Below are 14,937 nucleotides of genomic sequence, written 5' to 3'. Positions count from 1 at the left end.
GTTTTAGTGAAAATATAAATGACATTTTCTTCTATTTGCCTGAACGTGATTGTCGCCTTAAAGGAAAAGATACGGGTCCTATGGCGAAAAAATATTTCCCTTCATACAAGCACTAGACAAACATGTCGGAGCAAATGGGATTAGTTCAAGTACTTCACTTCATTGAGAGGTGTCCTTGTCTCCCCGTCGGACCTGGGTCAGGTTACTTTGAAGCCAAAGAGAAAAGAGAAAGAAATGGTTTTCTGTTAATCCCCATAGGCAGACATTAAATAAGATGTAGACGCGCTAATCCATTTAGTGAATGTGAGAGCAAAGTCTTCTGTTTGGTCAATAGACAAATGACACATTAAAACGCTTCTTATCTGCTCTGATGCATTAGAAAGAGCAAACATTTACTAATATCACCTAAATTATGACCCCATAACCTCGGGGGGGGGGGGGGGGGGAGCTGAGCAGATGATATATACAATACAGTACAATCTGCAGGTAACATGTTATAGAGCAGGAGGAGCTGAGCAGATTATATATATACAATACATTACAATTTGCAGGTATCATGTTATAGAGCAGGAGGAGCTGAGCAGATGATATATACAATACAGTACAATCTGCAGGTAACATGTTATAGAGCAGGAGGAGCTGAGCAGATGATATATATACAATACGTTACAATTTGCAGGTATCATGTTATAGAGCAGGAGGAGCTGAGCAGATGATATATACAATACAGTACAATCTGCAGGTAACATGTTATAGAGCAAGAGGAGCTGAGCAGAAGATATATATATAATACAGTACAATCTGCAGGTATCATGTTATAGAGCAGGAGGAGCTGAGCAGATGATATATACAATACAGTGCAATCTGCTGGGAACATGTTATAGAGCAGGAGGAGCTGACCAGATGATATATACAATATAGTACAATCTGCAGGTATCATGTTATAGAGCAGGAGGAGCTGAGCAGATTATATATATACAATACAGTACAATCTGCAGGTATCATGTTATAGAGCAGGAGGAGCTGAGCAGATGATATATACATTACAGTACAATCTGCAGGTATCATGTTATAGAGCAGGAGGAGCTGAGCAGACAATATATACATTACAGTACAATCTGCAGGTATCATGTTATAGAGTAGGAGGAGCTGAGCAGATTATATATACAATACAGTACAATCTGCAGGTAACATGTTATAGAGCAGGAGGAGCTGAGCAGATATATAACCAATACAGTACAATCTGCAGGTATCATGTTATAGAGCAGGAGGAGTTGAGCAGATGATATATACAATACAATACAATCTGCAGGTAACATGTTATAGAGCAGGAGGAGCTGAGCAGATGATATATATACAATACAGTACAATCTGCAGGTATCATGTTATAGAGCAGGAGGAGCTGAGCAGATGATATATACGATACAGTACAATCTGCAGGTATTATGTTATAGAGCAGGAGGAGCTGAGCAGATGATATATACAATACATTACAATCTGCAGGTATCATGTTATAGAGCAGGAGGAGCTGAGCAGATGATATATATACAATACAGTACAATCTGCAGGTAACATGTTATAGAGCAGGAGGAGCTGAGCAGATGATATATACAATACAGTACAATCTGCAGGTATCATGTTATAGAGCAGGAGGAGCTGAGCAGATGATATATATACAATACAGTACAATCTGCAGGTAACATGTTATAGAGCAGGAGGAGCTGAGCAGATGATAAATACAATACAGTACAATCTGCAGGTAACATGTTTAAGAGCAAGAGGAGCTGAGCAGATGATATATACAATACAGTACAATCTGCAGGTATCATGTTATAGAGCAGGAGGAGCTGAGCAGATTATATATACAATACAGTACAATCTGCAGGTATCATGTTATAGAGCAGGAGGAGCTGAGCAGATGATATATATACAATACAATACAATCTGCAGGTAACATGTTATAGAGCAGGAGGAGCTGAGCAGATTATATATATACAATACAGTACAATCTGCAGGTATCATGTTATAGAGCAGGAGGAGCTGAGCAGATGATATATACATTACAGTACAATCTGCAGGTATCATGTTATAGAGCAGGAGGAGCTGAGCAGACAATATATACATTACAGTACAATCTGCAGGTATCATGTTATAGAGTAGGAGGAGCTGAGCAGATTATATATACAATACAGTACAATCTGCAGGTAACATGTTATAGAGCAGGAGGAGCTGAGCAGATATATAACCAATACAGTACAATCTGCAGGTATCATGTTATAGAGCAGGAGGAGTTGAGCAGATGATATATACAATACAATACAATCTGCAGGTAACATGTTATAGAGCAGGAGGAGCTGAGCAGATGATATATATACAATACAGTACAATCTGCAGGTATCATGTTATAGAGCAGGAGGAGCTGAGCAGATGATATATACGATACAGTACAATCTGCAGGTATCAGGTCATAGAACAGGAGGAGCTGAGCAGATGATATATACATTACAGTACAATCTGCAGGTATGTTATAGAGCAGGAGGAGCTGAGCAGATGATATATACAATACAGTACAATCTGCAGGTATCATGTTATAGAGCAGGAGGAGCTCAGCAGATGATATATACAATACAGTACAATCTGCAGGTAACATGTTAGAGCAGGAGGAGCTGAGCAGATGATATATACAATACAGTACAATCTGGAGGTATCATGTTATAGAGCAGGAGGAGCTGAGCGGATGATATATACAATACAGTACAATCTGCAGGTATCATGTTATAGAGCAGGAGGAGCTGAGCAGATGATATATACAATACAGTACAATCTGCAGGTATCATGTTATAGAGCAGGAGGAGCTCAGCAGATGATATATACAATACAGTACAATCTGCAGGTAACATGTTATAGAGCAGGAGGAGCTGAGCAGATGATATATACAATACAGTACAATCTGGAGGTATCATGTTATAGAGCAGGAGGAGCTGAGCGGATGATATATACAATACAGTACAATCTGCAGGTATCATGTTATAGAGCAGGAGGAGCTGAGCAGATGATATATACAATACAGTACAATCTGCAGGTATCATGTTATAGAGCAGGAGGAGCTGAGCAGATGATATATATACAATACAGTACAATCTGCAGGTAACATGTTATAGAGCAGGAGGAGCTGAGTAGATGGTATATACAATACAGTACAATCTGCAGGTATCATGTTATAGAGCAGGAAGAGCTGAGCAGATGATATATACAATACAGTACAATCTGCAGGTAACATGTTATAAAGCAGGAGGAGCTGAGCAGATGATATGTACAATACAGTATAATCTGCAGGTATCATGTTATAGAGCAGGAGGAGCTGAGCAGATGATATATATAATACAGTACAATCTGCAGATATCAGGTTATAGAGCAGGAGGAGCTGAGTAGATGATATATACAATACAGTACAATCTGCAGGTATCATGTTATAGAGCAGGAGGAGCTGAGCAAATGATATATAGTTTTGTGAAATATTGAGTAGACCTTATAAATCATTGATCTAACACGGACAGAGGTGTCAGCAGAGATCACTGTGTCTTACTAAAAAGATTACACTGTTCTGCCCAGAGATTCCACAGTGTGAACCCAGCCTTAGGGTACTTTCACACAGGCAGTTTCATTTGCGGGTGTGCCGCTGCGTATTTGAAAGTGGGCGGGCTCTTCTTGGCTGTCCGCAGCAGATTTTCTACCGCGGAATATCCGCCGCAGACCCTACTGACTTCAATGGGGCTTGCGGCGGATTTTCCACAGCAGAAAGGTGGTGACCCTAATACCACTGGTGGCGACTTGTATATAGGCGGTTATAGGCGACACAGCCAGCGCTCCCGTATCCATTCAGAGACCCCACCGGCTCACGTCCCAGATAAGGTCTGCGGTCCTGAGTGGTGGAGACGGTCTGCAGTGCGCCGGGACATCTCAAGGTTATCTGCAAATACCTCACCTGATAGCCAGGTAACCGAGATATTAACCCCGTAGGGGAGGAGGACAGTGAAGGATTAAAGGGGTACTCCACCATAAAACATTTTTTTTTTTTTTTTTTAAATCAACGGGCGCTGGAAAGTTAAACAGATTTGTAAATGACTTCTATTAAAAATCTTAATCCTTCCAGTACTTATCAGCTGCTGTATGCTCCACAGGAAGTTCTTTTCCTTTTTGAATTTCCTTTCTGTCTGACCACAGTGCTCTCTGCTGACACCTCTGTCCATTTTAGGAACTGTACAGAGGCGGGAGAAAATCCCCCATAGCAAACCTCTCCTGCTCTGGACAGTTCCTGACATGGACAGAGGTGTCAGCAGAGAGCACTGAAAGAAAATTCAAAAAGAAAAGAACTTCCTGTGGATCATACAGCAGATGATAAGTACTGGAAGGATTAAGCTTTTTAAATAGAAGTAATTTACAAATCTGTTCAACTTTCTGGCACCAGTTGATTTAAAAAAAATAATAATAATAATAATGTTTTCCAGGGGAGTACCCCTTTAATGTCAGTATAGACAGTGTTTCTCAACCAGGGTGTCTCCAGCTGTTGCAAAACTACAACTCCCAGCATGCCCGGACAGCCAACGGCTGTCCGGGCATGCTGGAAGTTGTAGTTTTGCAACAGTAAATCAGTTGTGTCAGTGACTGCCAGACACCCTTCAGGGTGTTTCCCAACCAGGGTGCCTCCAGCTGTTGCAGAACTACAACTCCCAGCATGCCTGAACTGTCAAAGGCTGTCCAGGCTTGCTGGTTGTTGTAGTTCTGAAACAGTAAATCAGGTGTGTCAGTGACTGCCAGACAGCCTTCCCATCACTATAGACCAGTGTGTCTCCAGCTGTTGCAAAACGAATGCGCCGCACAGACAGAAAAAAAAAAAAAACTAAGGTCGCACATGTTAATAAATGACCCCTGTAGTTCTTAACCCCTTCCCGACCCATGATGTACCGATACGTCATGGGTAGAGTCAGAGAATATGATGCGGGATGACCGGGATCTGCCATTAATGACTAAGATTGTAGATCGCTCAGATGTCCCTCATTTAACTGTTTAAATGCTGCGATCAATAGCGATTGTGGCATTTAAATATCCCGGTGATCTATGGTGGCTAGTGGTCCCATGGGCACCCCCACAGTGTAATCGCGGGGTGCCGATGGGATGCTGGGGAAGCCCAAGGCATTACTTTGTGAAGACATTGGGGAGGTTTATCAAAACCTGTGTAGAGGAACAGCGGTGCAGTTGCCCATAGCAACCAATCAGATCCCTTCTTTCATTTTTCATAGGCCTCTGTGAAAATGAAAGAAGCGATCTTATTGGTTGCCATGGGCAACTGCACCACTGTTCCTCTACACAGGTTTTGATAAACCTCCCCATTGGGCATAACAGAACCCGCATCATTGTGGATTTGTAAACCAAAATGGAGCCTATCCCGTGCCTGCCACATCAGCAAAAAGAGGTAAGCACGAGGTAGACACAAGAACCTTTACATTATTCTCTAATAACAGCCTATGCTTTATACCACACTGTGAACCTCTAGATGTTTGCAACAGCAAGAGCGCAACTGTTTGAGACCACTGCACAAAGGGATGAGAGGGAAGCCTTGATTAACCTTTCAGGGACAGTATGGATCCTCTGGAGGAGGCAGACAGGCCTTTGGCTATCCGGGCATGCTGGGAGTTGTAGTTTTGCAGCAACTGGAGGGCCACCGTTTGAGACTACTGCTCAAAGGGATGAGATGAGACAGAAGCCTTGATTTACCTTTCAGGGACAGTATGGATCCTCTGGAGGAGGCAGACACAAGAGCCTTTACATTATTCTCTAATAACAGCCTATGCTTTATACCACACTGTGGATCTCTAGATGTTGCAAAACTACAACTCCCAGCATGCCCGGACAGCCGTCCTGGCATGCTCAGAGTTGAAGTTTTGCAACATAAAGAGCACCAACATTTGAGACCACTGCTCAAAGGGAAGAGATGAAAGCCTTGATTTACCTTTCAGAGACAGTATGGATCCTCTGGAGGAGGCAGACAGGCCTTTGGCTGTCCGGGCATGCTGGGAGTTGTAGTTTTGCAGCAACTGGAGGGCCACAGATTGGAGATTGTTGTAGAAGGTTGGTAGGAAGTATAAAGCACGCTTGGAGACTATAATAGCTTTAAATCTTGAATTTCCTGTTTACTGGCGAATGCGGAGAAGCTAAATATGATGCATTAGGAGATGTCCGTAGCGAGCGGGGGAGGTGCACGCTTCACTGCGGACAACCTGACATCCTCTCTGATCATGAAAAAAAAACATTTGTGTAATGGCTCCGTGCGTTCTCGTATTGTACATACAAAATGTGCTAATGTTTTTTTAAGTTTCGTTTTTTTTTACAGTGTGTGAACAATGGCCTAAGAATACGATTGTCTCTGTTCACGATGGGAAAATAAATAAAGGCGAATCGTAACCGTTTTTATCTTTTTCTTCCGCCATAGGGGGAAATTTGCCGTGGTGAAGAAATGTGTCGAATTGTTGACCGGCAAAGAATACGCAGCAAAGTTTCTGAGGAAACGGCGAAAGGGGGAAGACTGCCGCCGCGACGTTATCAACGAGATCGCCATCCTGGAAATGGCGCGCTTCTCGCCCTACGTGGTGAATCTGAACGAGGTCTTCGAGACAAGCAGCGAAATCGTCCTGGTCATGGAATAGTAAGTGTTTCGGCCCCATCTGGGGCTTCATGTTGGTTGTTGCTCCCCCGAAGGATTCTGGGTAATACAAATGTGGATTTCTGTAGAGCGCCATCTTGTGGTGATAATAAAGACACCATTATGGATTTACTTTGAGATCTGTTTGGCAGTGTTTCCCAAACAGGTGCCTCCAGCTGTTGCAGAACTATTAGAGCAGGGTCCCTTGACCTGTGACTGTCCAGCTGTTGCTAAACTACAACTCCCATCATGCCCTGACAAACAGTATACATATTAGAGCAGGGTTTTCCAATCTGCGGCTCTATAACTATTGCACAACTACAACTCCTATCATGCCCTGACAAACCTCATGTACATTAGAGTAGGGTTCCTCAGCCTGTGACTTTCCGGCTGTTGCAAAACTACAACCCCCATTGTGCATTCACAGACCCCCAAACACATTTGAACAGTGTTTCTCAACCAGGGTGCATCCAGCTGTTGCAAACTACAACTCCCATCTTGCCCTGACAAACCTCATACTTGTTAAAGCAGGGTTCTCCAATCTGCGGCTCTCTGGCTGTTGCAAAACTACAACTCCCACTATGCACTCACAGACCCCCAAACACATTAGAACAGTGTTTCCCAATCAGTGTGCCTCCAGCTGTTGCAAACTACAACTCCCATCATGCCCTGGAAAGCTTCATACACATTAGAGCAGGGTTCCCAAACCTGTGGATCTCCAATTGTTGCACAACTACAACTCCCATTGTGCCCTGACAAACCTCATACATGTTAGAGCAGGGTTCTCCAATCTGCGGCTCTCCGGCTGTTGCAGAACTCCAACTCCCACTGTGCACTCACAGACCCTCAAAATGTATTAAAACAGTGTTTCCCAACCAGGGTGCCTCCAGTTGTTGCAAAACTACAACTTCCAGCGCACCAAAAGGCTGCTTTGATGAGAGGAAAGCCTGATTTACCTTTCAGAGACAGTGTGAATCCTCTGGAATAGGCAGACAAGCTGTACAATCCAGGTTTCAGATTACTCTATCATTGGATTTTTCCCATCTAGGACAGTGTTTCCCAACCAGGGTGCCTCCAGCTGTTACAAAACTACAACTTCCAGCATTCCTGGAAAGCCAAAGGCTGCTTAGATGAGAATCCTTGATTTACCTTTCAGAGACAGTGCAGATCCTCTGGAGGAGTTTTTTTTCCCAACCAGGGTGCCTCCAGCTGTTGCAAAACTACAATTCCCAGCACACCAAAAGGCTGCTTTGATGAGAGGGAGGCCTGATTTACCTTTCAGTGACAGTTCGAATCCTCTGGAATAGGCAGACAAGCTGTACAATCCAGGTTTCAGGTTACTCTATCATTGGATTTTGCCCATCTAGGACAGTGTTTCCCAACCAGGGTGCCTCCAGCTGTTACAAAACTACAACTTCCAGCATGCCCGGACAGCCAAAGGGTGCTGAGATGAGAGAGAATCCTAAATTTACATTTCAGAGACAGTGCACATCCTCTGGAGTAGTTTTTTTTTTTCAACCAGGGTGCCTTCAGCTGTTGTAAAACTACAACTCCTATCATGCCCGGACAGCCAAAGGCTGCTGAGATGAGAGAGAATCCTTGATTTACCTTTCAGAGACAGTGCAGATCCTCTGGAGGAGTTTTTTTTATTTTATTTCCCAAGGTGCCTCAAGCTGTTACAAAACTACAACTCCCAGCATGCCCGGACAGCCAAAGGCTGCTTAGATGAGATAGAATCCTTGATTTACCTTTCAGAGACAGTGCAGATCCTCTGGAGGAGTTTTTTTTTCCCCACCAGGGTGCCTCCAGCTGTTGCAAAACTACAATTCCCAGCACACCAAAAGGCTGCTTTGATGAGAGGGAGGCCTAATTTACCTTTCAGTGACAGTGTGAATCCTCTGGAATAGGCAGACAAGCTGTGCAATCCAGGTTTCAGGTTACTCTATCATTGGATTTTGCCCATCTAGGACAGTGTTTCCCAACCAGGGTGCCTCCAGCTGTTGCAAAACTACAACTCCCAGCATGCCCGGACAGCCGAAGGCTGTCCGGGCATGCTGGGAGTTGTAGTTTTGCAGCCTGGTTAGGAAATACTCAACTAAGTGGAGTTAAAATGTAACACTGAGAACCTCAAACCTACTGAGATATAGGAAACGTCACTGCATCGCTCTATGTGAAACCCGCGTCGCGTCTTTCTGAGAACTGTATTCTCGTGTCTGTGTCATTTAACCACATCCTGCCCGGCTCACAGACGGCGGCGGCGATAAAGCCGTGCAAGGCCGAGGCGTCTAACCTTATATGGAGCTTACGAAAGCATCTGCGCAAATGTTGTGGTCGCACCTTTTTAAACGAAGCGGTTTAGTGTTGCAGAAGTGATCACCGTCTTCTCAAGTATCTTATCAGTCGCCAAGAACCCTGGCGGAAATAAAAAATAGCTAAAAAATTCAGTCCGATTAAAGGGGCACTCTGGGACAGGGGTAGGCAACCTTCGATACTGTGGACTACATCTCCCATGATGCCCTTACAGCCAAAATGCTGCCAAAGCATCATGGGAGATGTAGTCCGAAAACATCTGCAGTGCGGAAGGCTGCCCATGCTGCTCTGGGGCCGCCGTGATCTCCAGAATGAGGCCCCGCCTCTCTCTCTGTGCAAAGTTGGGGTCTACACCAACCTGTTAGTGTAAAAAAAAAATTTTTTTACACTAACATGCTGGTGTTGCCCTTTACTTTTTATTTTCACAAGAGGTAAAAGGAAAAAAAGACCCCCAAAATTCGTAACGCAATTTCTCCTGAGTACGGAAATACCCCATATGTGGGCGTAAAATGCTCTGCGGGCGGACAACAAGGCTCAGGAGTGAGAGCGCACTATGTACATTTGAGGCCGAAATTGGTGATTTGCACAGGGGTGGCCGATTTTACAGCGGTTCTGACATAAATGCAAAAAAATAAATACCCACATGTGACCCCATTTTGGAAACTACACCCCTCACGGAATGTAATAAGGGGTACAGTGAGTATTTACGCCCCACAGGTGTCTGACAGATTTTTGGAACAGTGGTCCGTGAAAATGAAAAATTTAATTTTTTTGTTTGCACAGCCCACTGTTCCAAAGATCTGTCAAACACCAGTGGGGTGTAAATGCTCACTGCACCCCTTATTACATTCCGTGATGGGTGTAGTTTCCAAAATGGGGTCACATGTGGGGGGTCCACTGTTCTGTCACCACGGGGGGCTTTGTAAATGCACATGGCCCCCGACTACCATTCCAAACAAATTATCTCTCTAAAAGCTCAATGGCGCTCCTTCTCTTCTGAGCATTGTAGTTCGCTCGCAGTGCACTTGACGTCCAAACATGGGGTATTTCCATACTCAGAAGAAATGGGGTTACAAATTTTGGGGGGCATTTTCTCCTATTACCCTTTGTAAAAAAGTAAAATTTGGGGAAAAACCAGCATTTTAGTGGAAAATTTTTTTTTTTTCATTTACACATCTGACTTTAACAAAAAGTTGTCAAACACCTGTGGGGTGTTAAGGCTCACCGTACCCCTTGTTACGTTCCTTGAGGGGTGTCGTTTCCATAATAGTGTGCGATGTGTTTTTTTTTTGCTGTCCTGGCACCATAGGGGCTTCCTAAATGGGACATGCCCCCCAAAAACCATTTCAGAAAAACTCACTCTCCTAAATCCCATTGTCGCTCCTTCCCTTCTGAGCCCTCTACTGCGCCTCCGAACACTTTACATAGACATATGAGGTATTTTCTTACTCGAGAGAAATTGGGTTACAAATTTTGAGAGGATTTTTTTCCTTTTACCCCTTGTAAAAATTCAAAAACTGGGTCTACAAGAACATGCCAGTGTAAAAAATGAAGATTTTGAATTTTCTCCTTCACTTTGCTGCTATTCCTGTGAAACACCTAAAGGGTTAATACACTTACTGAATGTCATTTTGAATACTTTGGGGGGTGCAGTTTTTATAATGGGGTCATTTATGGGGTATTTCTAATATGAAGACCCTTAAAATCCACTTCCAACCTGAACTGGTCCCTGAAAAATTCAGATTTTGAAAATTTTGCGAAAAATTGGAAAATTGTTGCTGAACTTTGAAGCCTCTGGTGTCTTCCAAAAGTAAAAACTCATCAATTTTATGATGCAAATATAAAGTAGACATATTGTATATGTGAATCAATATATAATTTATTTGGAATATCCATATTCCTTATAAGCAGAGAGCTTCAAAGTTAGAAAAATGCAACATTTTTAAATTTTTCATGAAATTTTTGCATTTTTCACCAAGAAATGATGCAAGTATCGCCGAAAATTTACCACTAACATAAAGTAGAATATGTCACGAAAAAACTATCTCGGAATCAAATTTATAAGTAAAAGCATTCCAGCATTCCAGCATTAATGCTTAAAGTGACAGTGGTCAGATTTGCAAAAAATGCTCCCGTCCTTAGGGTCATAATGGGCTCCGTCCCCAAGGGGTTAAAGGGGTACTCCGGTGAAAAAGTTTTTTATTTTTTTTAAATCAACTGGTGCCAGAAAGTTAAACAGATTTGTAAATTACTTCTATTAAAAAATCTTAATCCTTCCAGTACTTATTAGCAGGTGAAAACTACATGGGAAATTCTTTTCTTTTTGGAACACAGAGCTCTCTGCTGACATCATGACCACAGTGCTCTCTGCTGACATCTCTGTCCATTTTAGGAACTGTCCAGAGCAGCATATGTTTCCTATGGGGAATTTTCTCCTACTCTGGACAGTTCCTAAAATGGACAGAGATGTCAGCAGAGAGCACTGTGGTCATGATGTCAGCAGAGAGCACTGTGTTCCAAAATGAAAATAATTTCCTCTGTAGTACACACTATAGAATTATCCGTTATAATGTTCCGTTAACAAAACCTTTGGGTAGGGGAAAAAATGTCTAGGGGCGGAGTACCCCTTTAATAAAGAGACGGCGGTAAAGTGCATTTTGCGCAAAAACTGACACCGACAGGAAGCAAGAAGCCAGCCGTATCTGCAGGTAAATAGGATTACGGCATTCCTTCTCCTCACCGCACAATGGGCGCCGCGTGTATCGTGCACGGCTGACTTCATGTTGTGAATGGCGGGCCAGGTGCTGTGTACATTCTGCGCAGATTAGCCTTGCGCCGCTTTCCTGACTTATTATTCGATTATTTTTTCCATGACGTCCGTCCAGCAGCTGAAGAGGAGCAGATCGCCAGGATATAAGGCCGCGCGCCGCAGATCTCATTATCCGCTCGTGTAGACAGTCAACGGGACTCGCAGGCCTCCGGACATGGAATGCGCTGAGACAATGAATTCTCATAAAGGCGTCTTTACGCAGCCAGGGCGGAGATTAACCCATTCAGCTCTCGCCATTTTGGAGGATTTCACTTGGGCGAAAGTCAAATATTACATCCGAGTAGTTTTAGATGGTCGGCAGTGAGGTTACGTTCTATTGGGGTTCCCCAAACTCATGATCGGCTGGTCCTCAAGGGGACCCCGCAGGGTGCACAGTTTCTAATGAGATACAGCAGACTGGAAGGGCCCATTCACACTACGTATTTTCCGAGCAGAACTGCGCTGCAGAAATACGATGCAGCAGCCTCCCATTGCTTTCAGTGGGATTCTGCTGCACCATTCACACTATGGAATATCTTGAATGCGTTAGGAAATGCATTGCTGCCTATGGCGCATTTCCGAGCGGTCCAGTCGGCGGCGCCTGCTGCAAATGGAATCTCCGCCCGTAAGTGTGAAGGAGTCCATAGGCTATGCTCACACAGCAGAATCCGCAAATAAATTCAGCTTGGAAATTCCGTTCTGTTGTTTTCTGTGGGATTCTGCTCCGGGCAGACGGCAGGAAGTTAAGATCCCGGTGTCTGTCCTCACGAGCGCCAACCTCACTGTACAGGGAAGATAAGATGTCTGCTCCTATGTGTCTGTCTACCTACCTATCTATCTCATATCTATCTATCTCTCTATCTATCTATCTATCTATCTCATATCTATCTATCTATCTATCTATCTCCTATCTATCTCTATATCTATCTATCTCATATCTATCTATCTATCTATCTATCTCATATCTATCTATCTATCTATCTATCTCATATCTATCTATCTCATATGTATCTATCTCATATCTATCTATCTATCTATCTCATATCTATCTATCGCATATCTATCTATCTCATATCTATCTATCTATCTATCTATCTATCTCATATCTATCTATCTATCTATCTATCTATCTATCTATCTCCTATCTATCTCTATATCTATCTATCTCATATCTATCTATCTATCTATCTATCTCATATCTATCTATCTATCTATCTATCTCATATCTATCTGTCTCATATCTATCTATCGCATATCTATCTATCTCATATCTATCTATCTATCTATCTATCTCATATCTATCTATCTCTATATCTATCTATCTATCTCTCTATCTATCTATCTATCTATCTATCTATCTATGCACTGTCTATAGGGGCGGCAGAGATACCTGAGTACAGCGCTCGTGTATCTCTGGTGCTTCCATAGAGAGTACATGGATTATATATAAATTATGATATTTCTCAGGAAATCTAAGAATGTCAGGCACTAGAATACCGTACGGGAGTATGAACCTGTCACATGAGGTGGCCGCGGGCCGGGGGCTCTTCCTTACGAAAAAAATACAAAAACAAAAAAAACACGAGACAAAAAAAATAAATAAAAAGAAGCGAACTACAAAGTGTGTGAGCGGACAGGTCCCCGCTGTGACACCGATATTTGCTGATATTTGCGCCTTTCCTCCAGCGGTAATTGACATTTTCCATGACACGGACGCGTGAAGTCGTTTCCTCGTCTATGTCGCTCTCGTTTCGCATCTATAATCACTTTGTGAAGAACCTTTTGTTTGACGTTTGTGACTCGGAGCGTGGAAACTTCTGCTTCATCTGTAACTTTATAACATTATAGCCGTCACACCGCAGGAAGTGCTAGGCCAGTGGTCTCAAACTGTAGCCCTCCAGATGTTGCAAAACTTTAACTCCCAGCATGCCCAGACAGCCAACGGCTGGGAGCTGAAGTTTTGCAACAGTTTGAGACTACTGAGATGAGAGGGAAGAATTGATTTACCTTTCAGTGACAGTGTGGATCCTCTGGAGAAGGCAGACAGGCTTTTGGCTGTCCAGGCATACTGGGAGTCAAAGTTTTGCAATTTGGAGGGCCACACTGCACAAAGGGATGAGAGGGAAGTAGATTTCCTCCGACTATGTTGCTCTCGGTTAACACCTATAATCTGACTTTGTGAAGAAACTTTTGTTTGACATGTGTGACTCTGAGTGTCAAACTGATCCTTTGGAGAAGGCAGACAGGCTTTTGGCTGTCCAGGCATGCTGGGAGTTGAAGTTTTGCAACATCTGGAGGGCCACAGTTTGAGACCACTGCACAAAGGAATGAGATTAGAGGGAAGCCTTGATTTACCTTTTTCAGGGACAGTGTGGATCCCCTGGAGAAGGCAGACAGGCTTTTGGCTGTCCAGGCATGCTGGGAGTTGAAGTTTTGCAACATCTGGAGGGCCACAGTTTGAGACCACTGCACAAAGGAATGAGATTAGAGGGAAGCCTTGATTTACCTTTTTCAGGGACAGTGTGGATCCCCTGGAGAAGGCAGACTGGCCTTTGGCTGTCCAGGCATGCTGGGAGTTGAAGTTTTGCAACATCTGGAGGGCCACAGTTTGAGACCACTGCACAAAGGAATGCGATGAGAGGGAAGCCTTGATTTACCTTTCAGGGGCAGTGTGGATCCTCTGGAGGAGGCAGACTGGCCTTTGGCTGCCCAGGCATGCTGAGTGTTAAAGTTTTGCAACATCTGGAGGGCCACAGACCACTGAGACCACTGCCCTAGTCGTTACTCTTTGCAAGGCTAGGTTCACACTGGGAAATTTCCGGGTATTCCTGGTACTGACTAAATCAGTCATTGCTGGGACACAGTGGACATTTCCATTCCCATAGATGACAACGTATTTTTCGCGGATCCTGCCTAAAGACTGAGATACATTTTTTGTTTTTAGCGGCGGAATTTTAGCAGTGGAAACTGCATTGTGTGGACTGTGCAGCGAATTCTATTGCAATACGGCGGTATAGCTGGGTCTTGTGGTGCCACAGCCTTGAGGGTATGGAAAGTCTCTCTCATGCTTCCCAGGTCAGTTCCAGTGATGGGGGGGCCGCACAGATGGTGAGGTGGG

General features: G+C 43.6%; 1 protein-coding gene across 1 annotated transcript in view; it reads left to right on the top strand.

The window, feature by feature from the left end:
- LOC130296728 (serine/threonine-protein kinase 17A-like) overlaps nt 1-14,937 on the top strand; it is a 78,629-nt gene that overhangs the window by 35,265 nt on the left and 28,427 nt on the right. The window contains exon 2 of the mRNA XM_056548593.1: nt 6,491-6,703. Coding sequence (XP_056404568.1) covers nt 6,491-6,703 — 213 coding nt within the window. The remainder of the gene's footprint in view (nt 1-6,490; nt 6,704-14,937) is intronic.

This window comes from Hyla sarda, chromosome 12 (genome assembly GCF_029499605.1).
Source record: "Hyla sarda isolate aHylSar1 chromosome 12, aHylSar1.hap1, whole genome shotgun sequence".
Lineage (NCBI taxonomy): Eukaryota > Metazoa > Chordata > Amphibia > Anura > Hylidae > Hyla > Hyla sarda.
The sequence above is the reverse complement of the archived record's forward strand: the minus strand, read 5'-3'. Positions and strand labels throughout refer to the sequence as shown.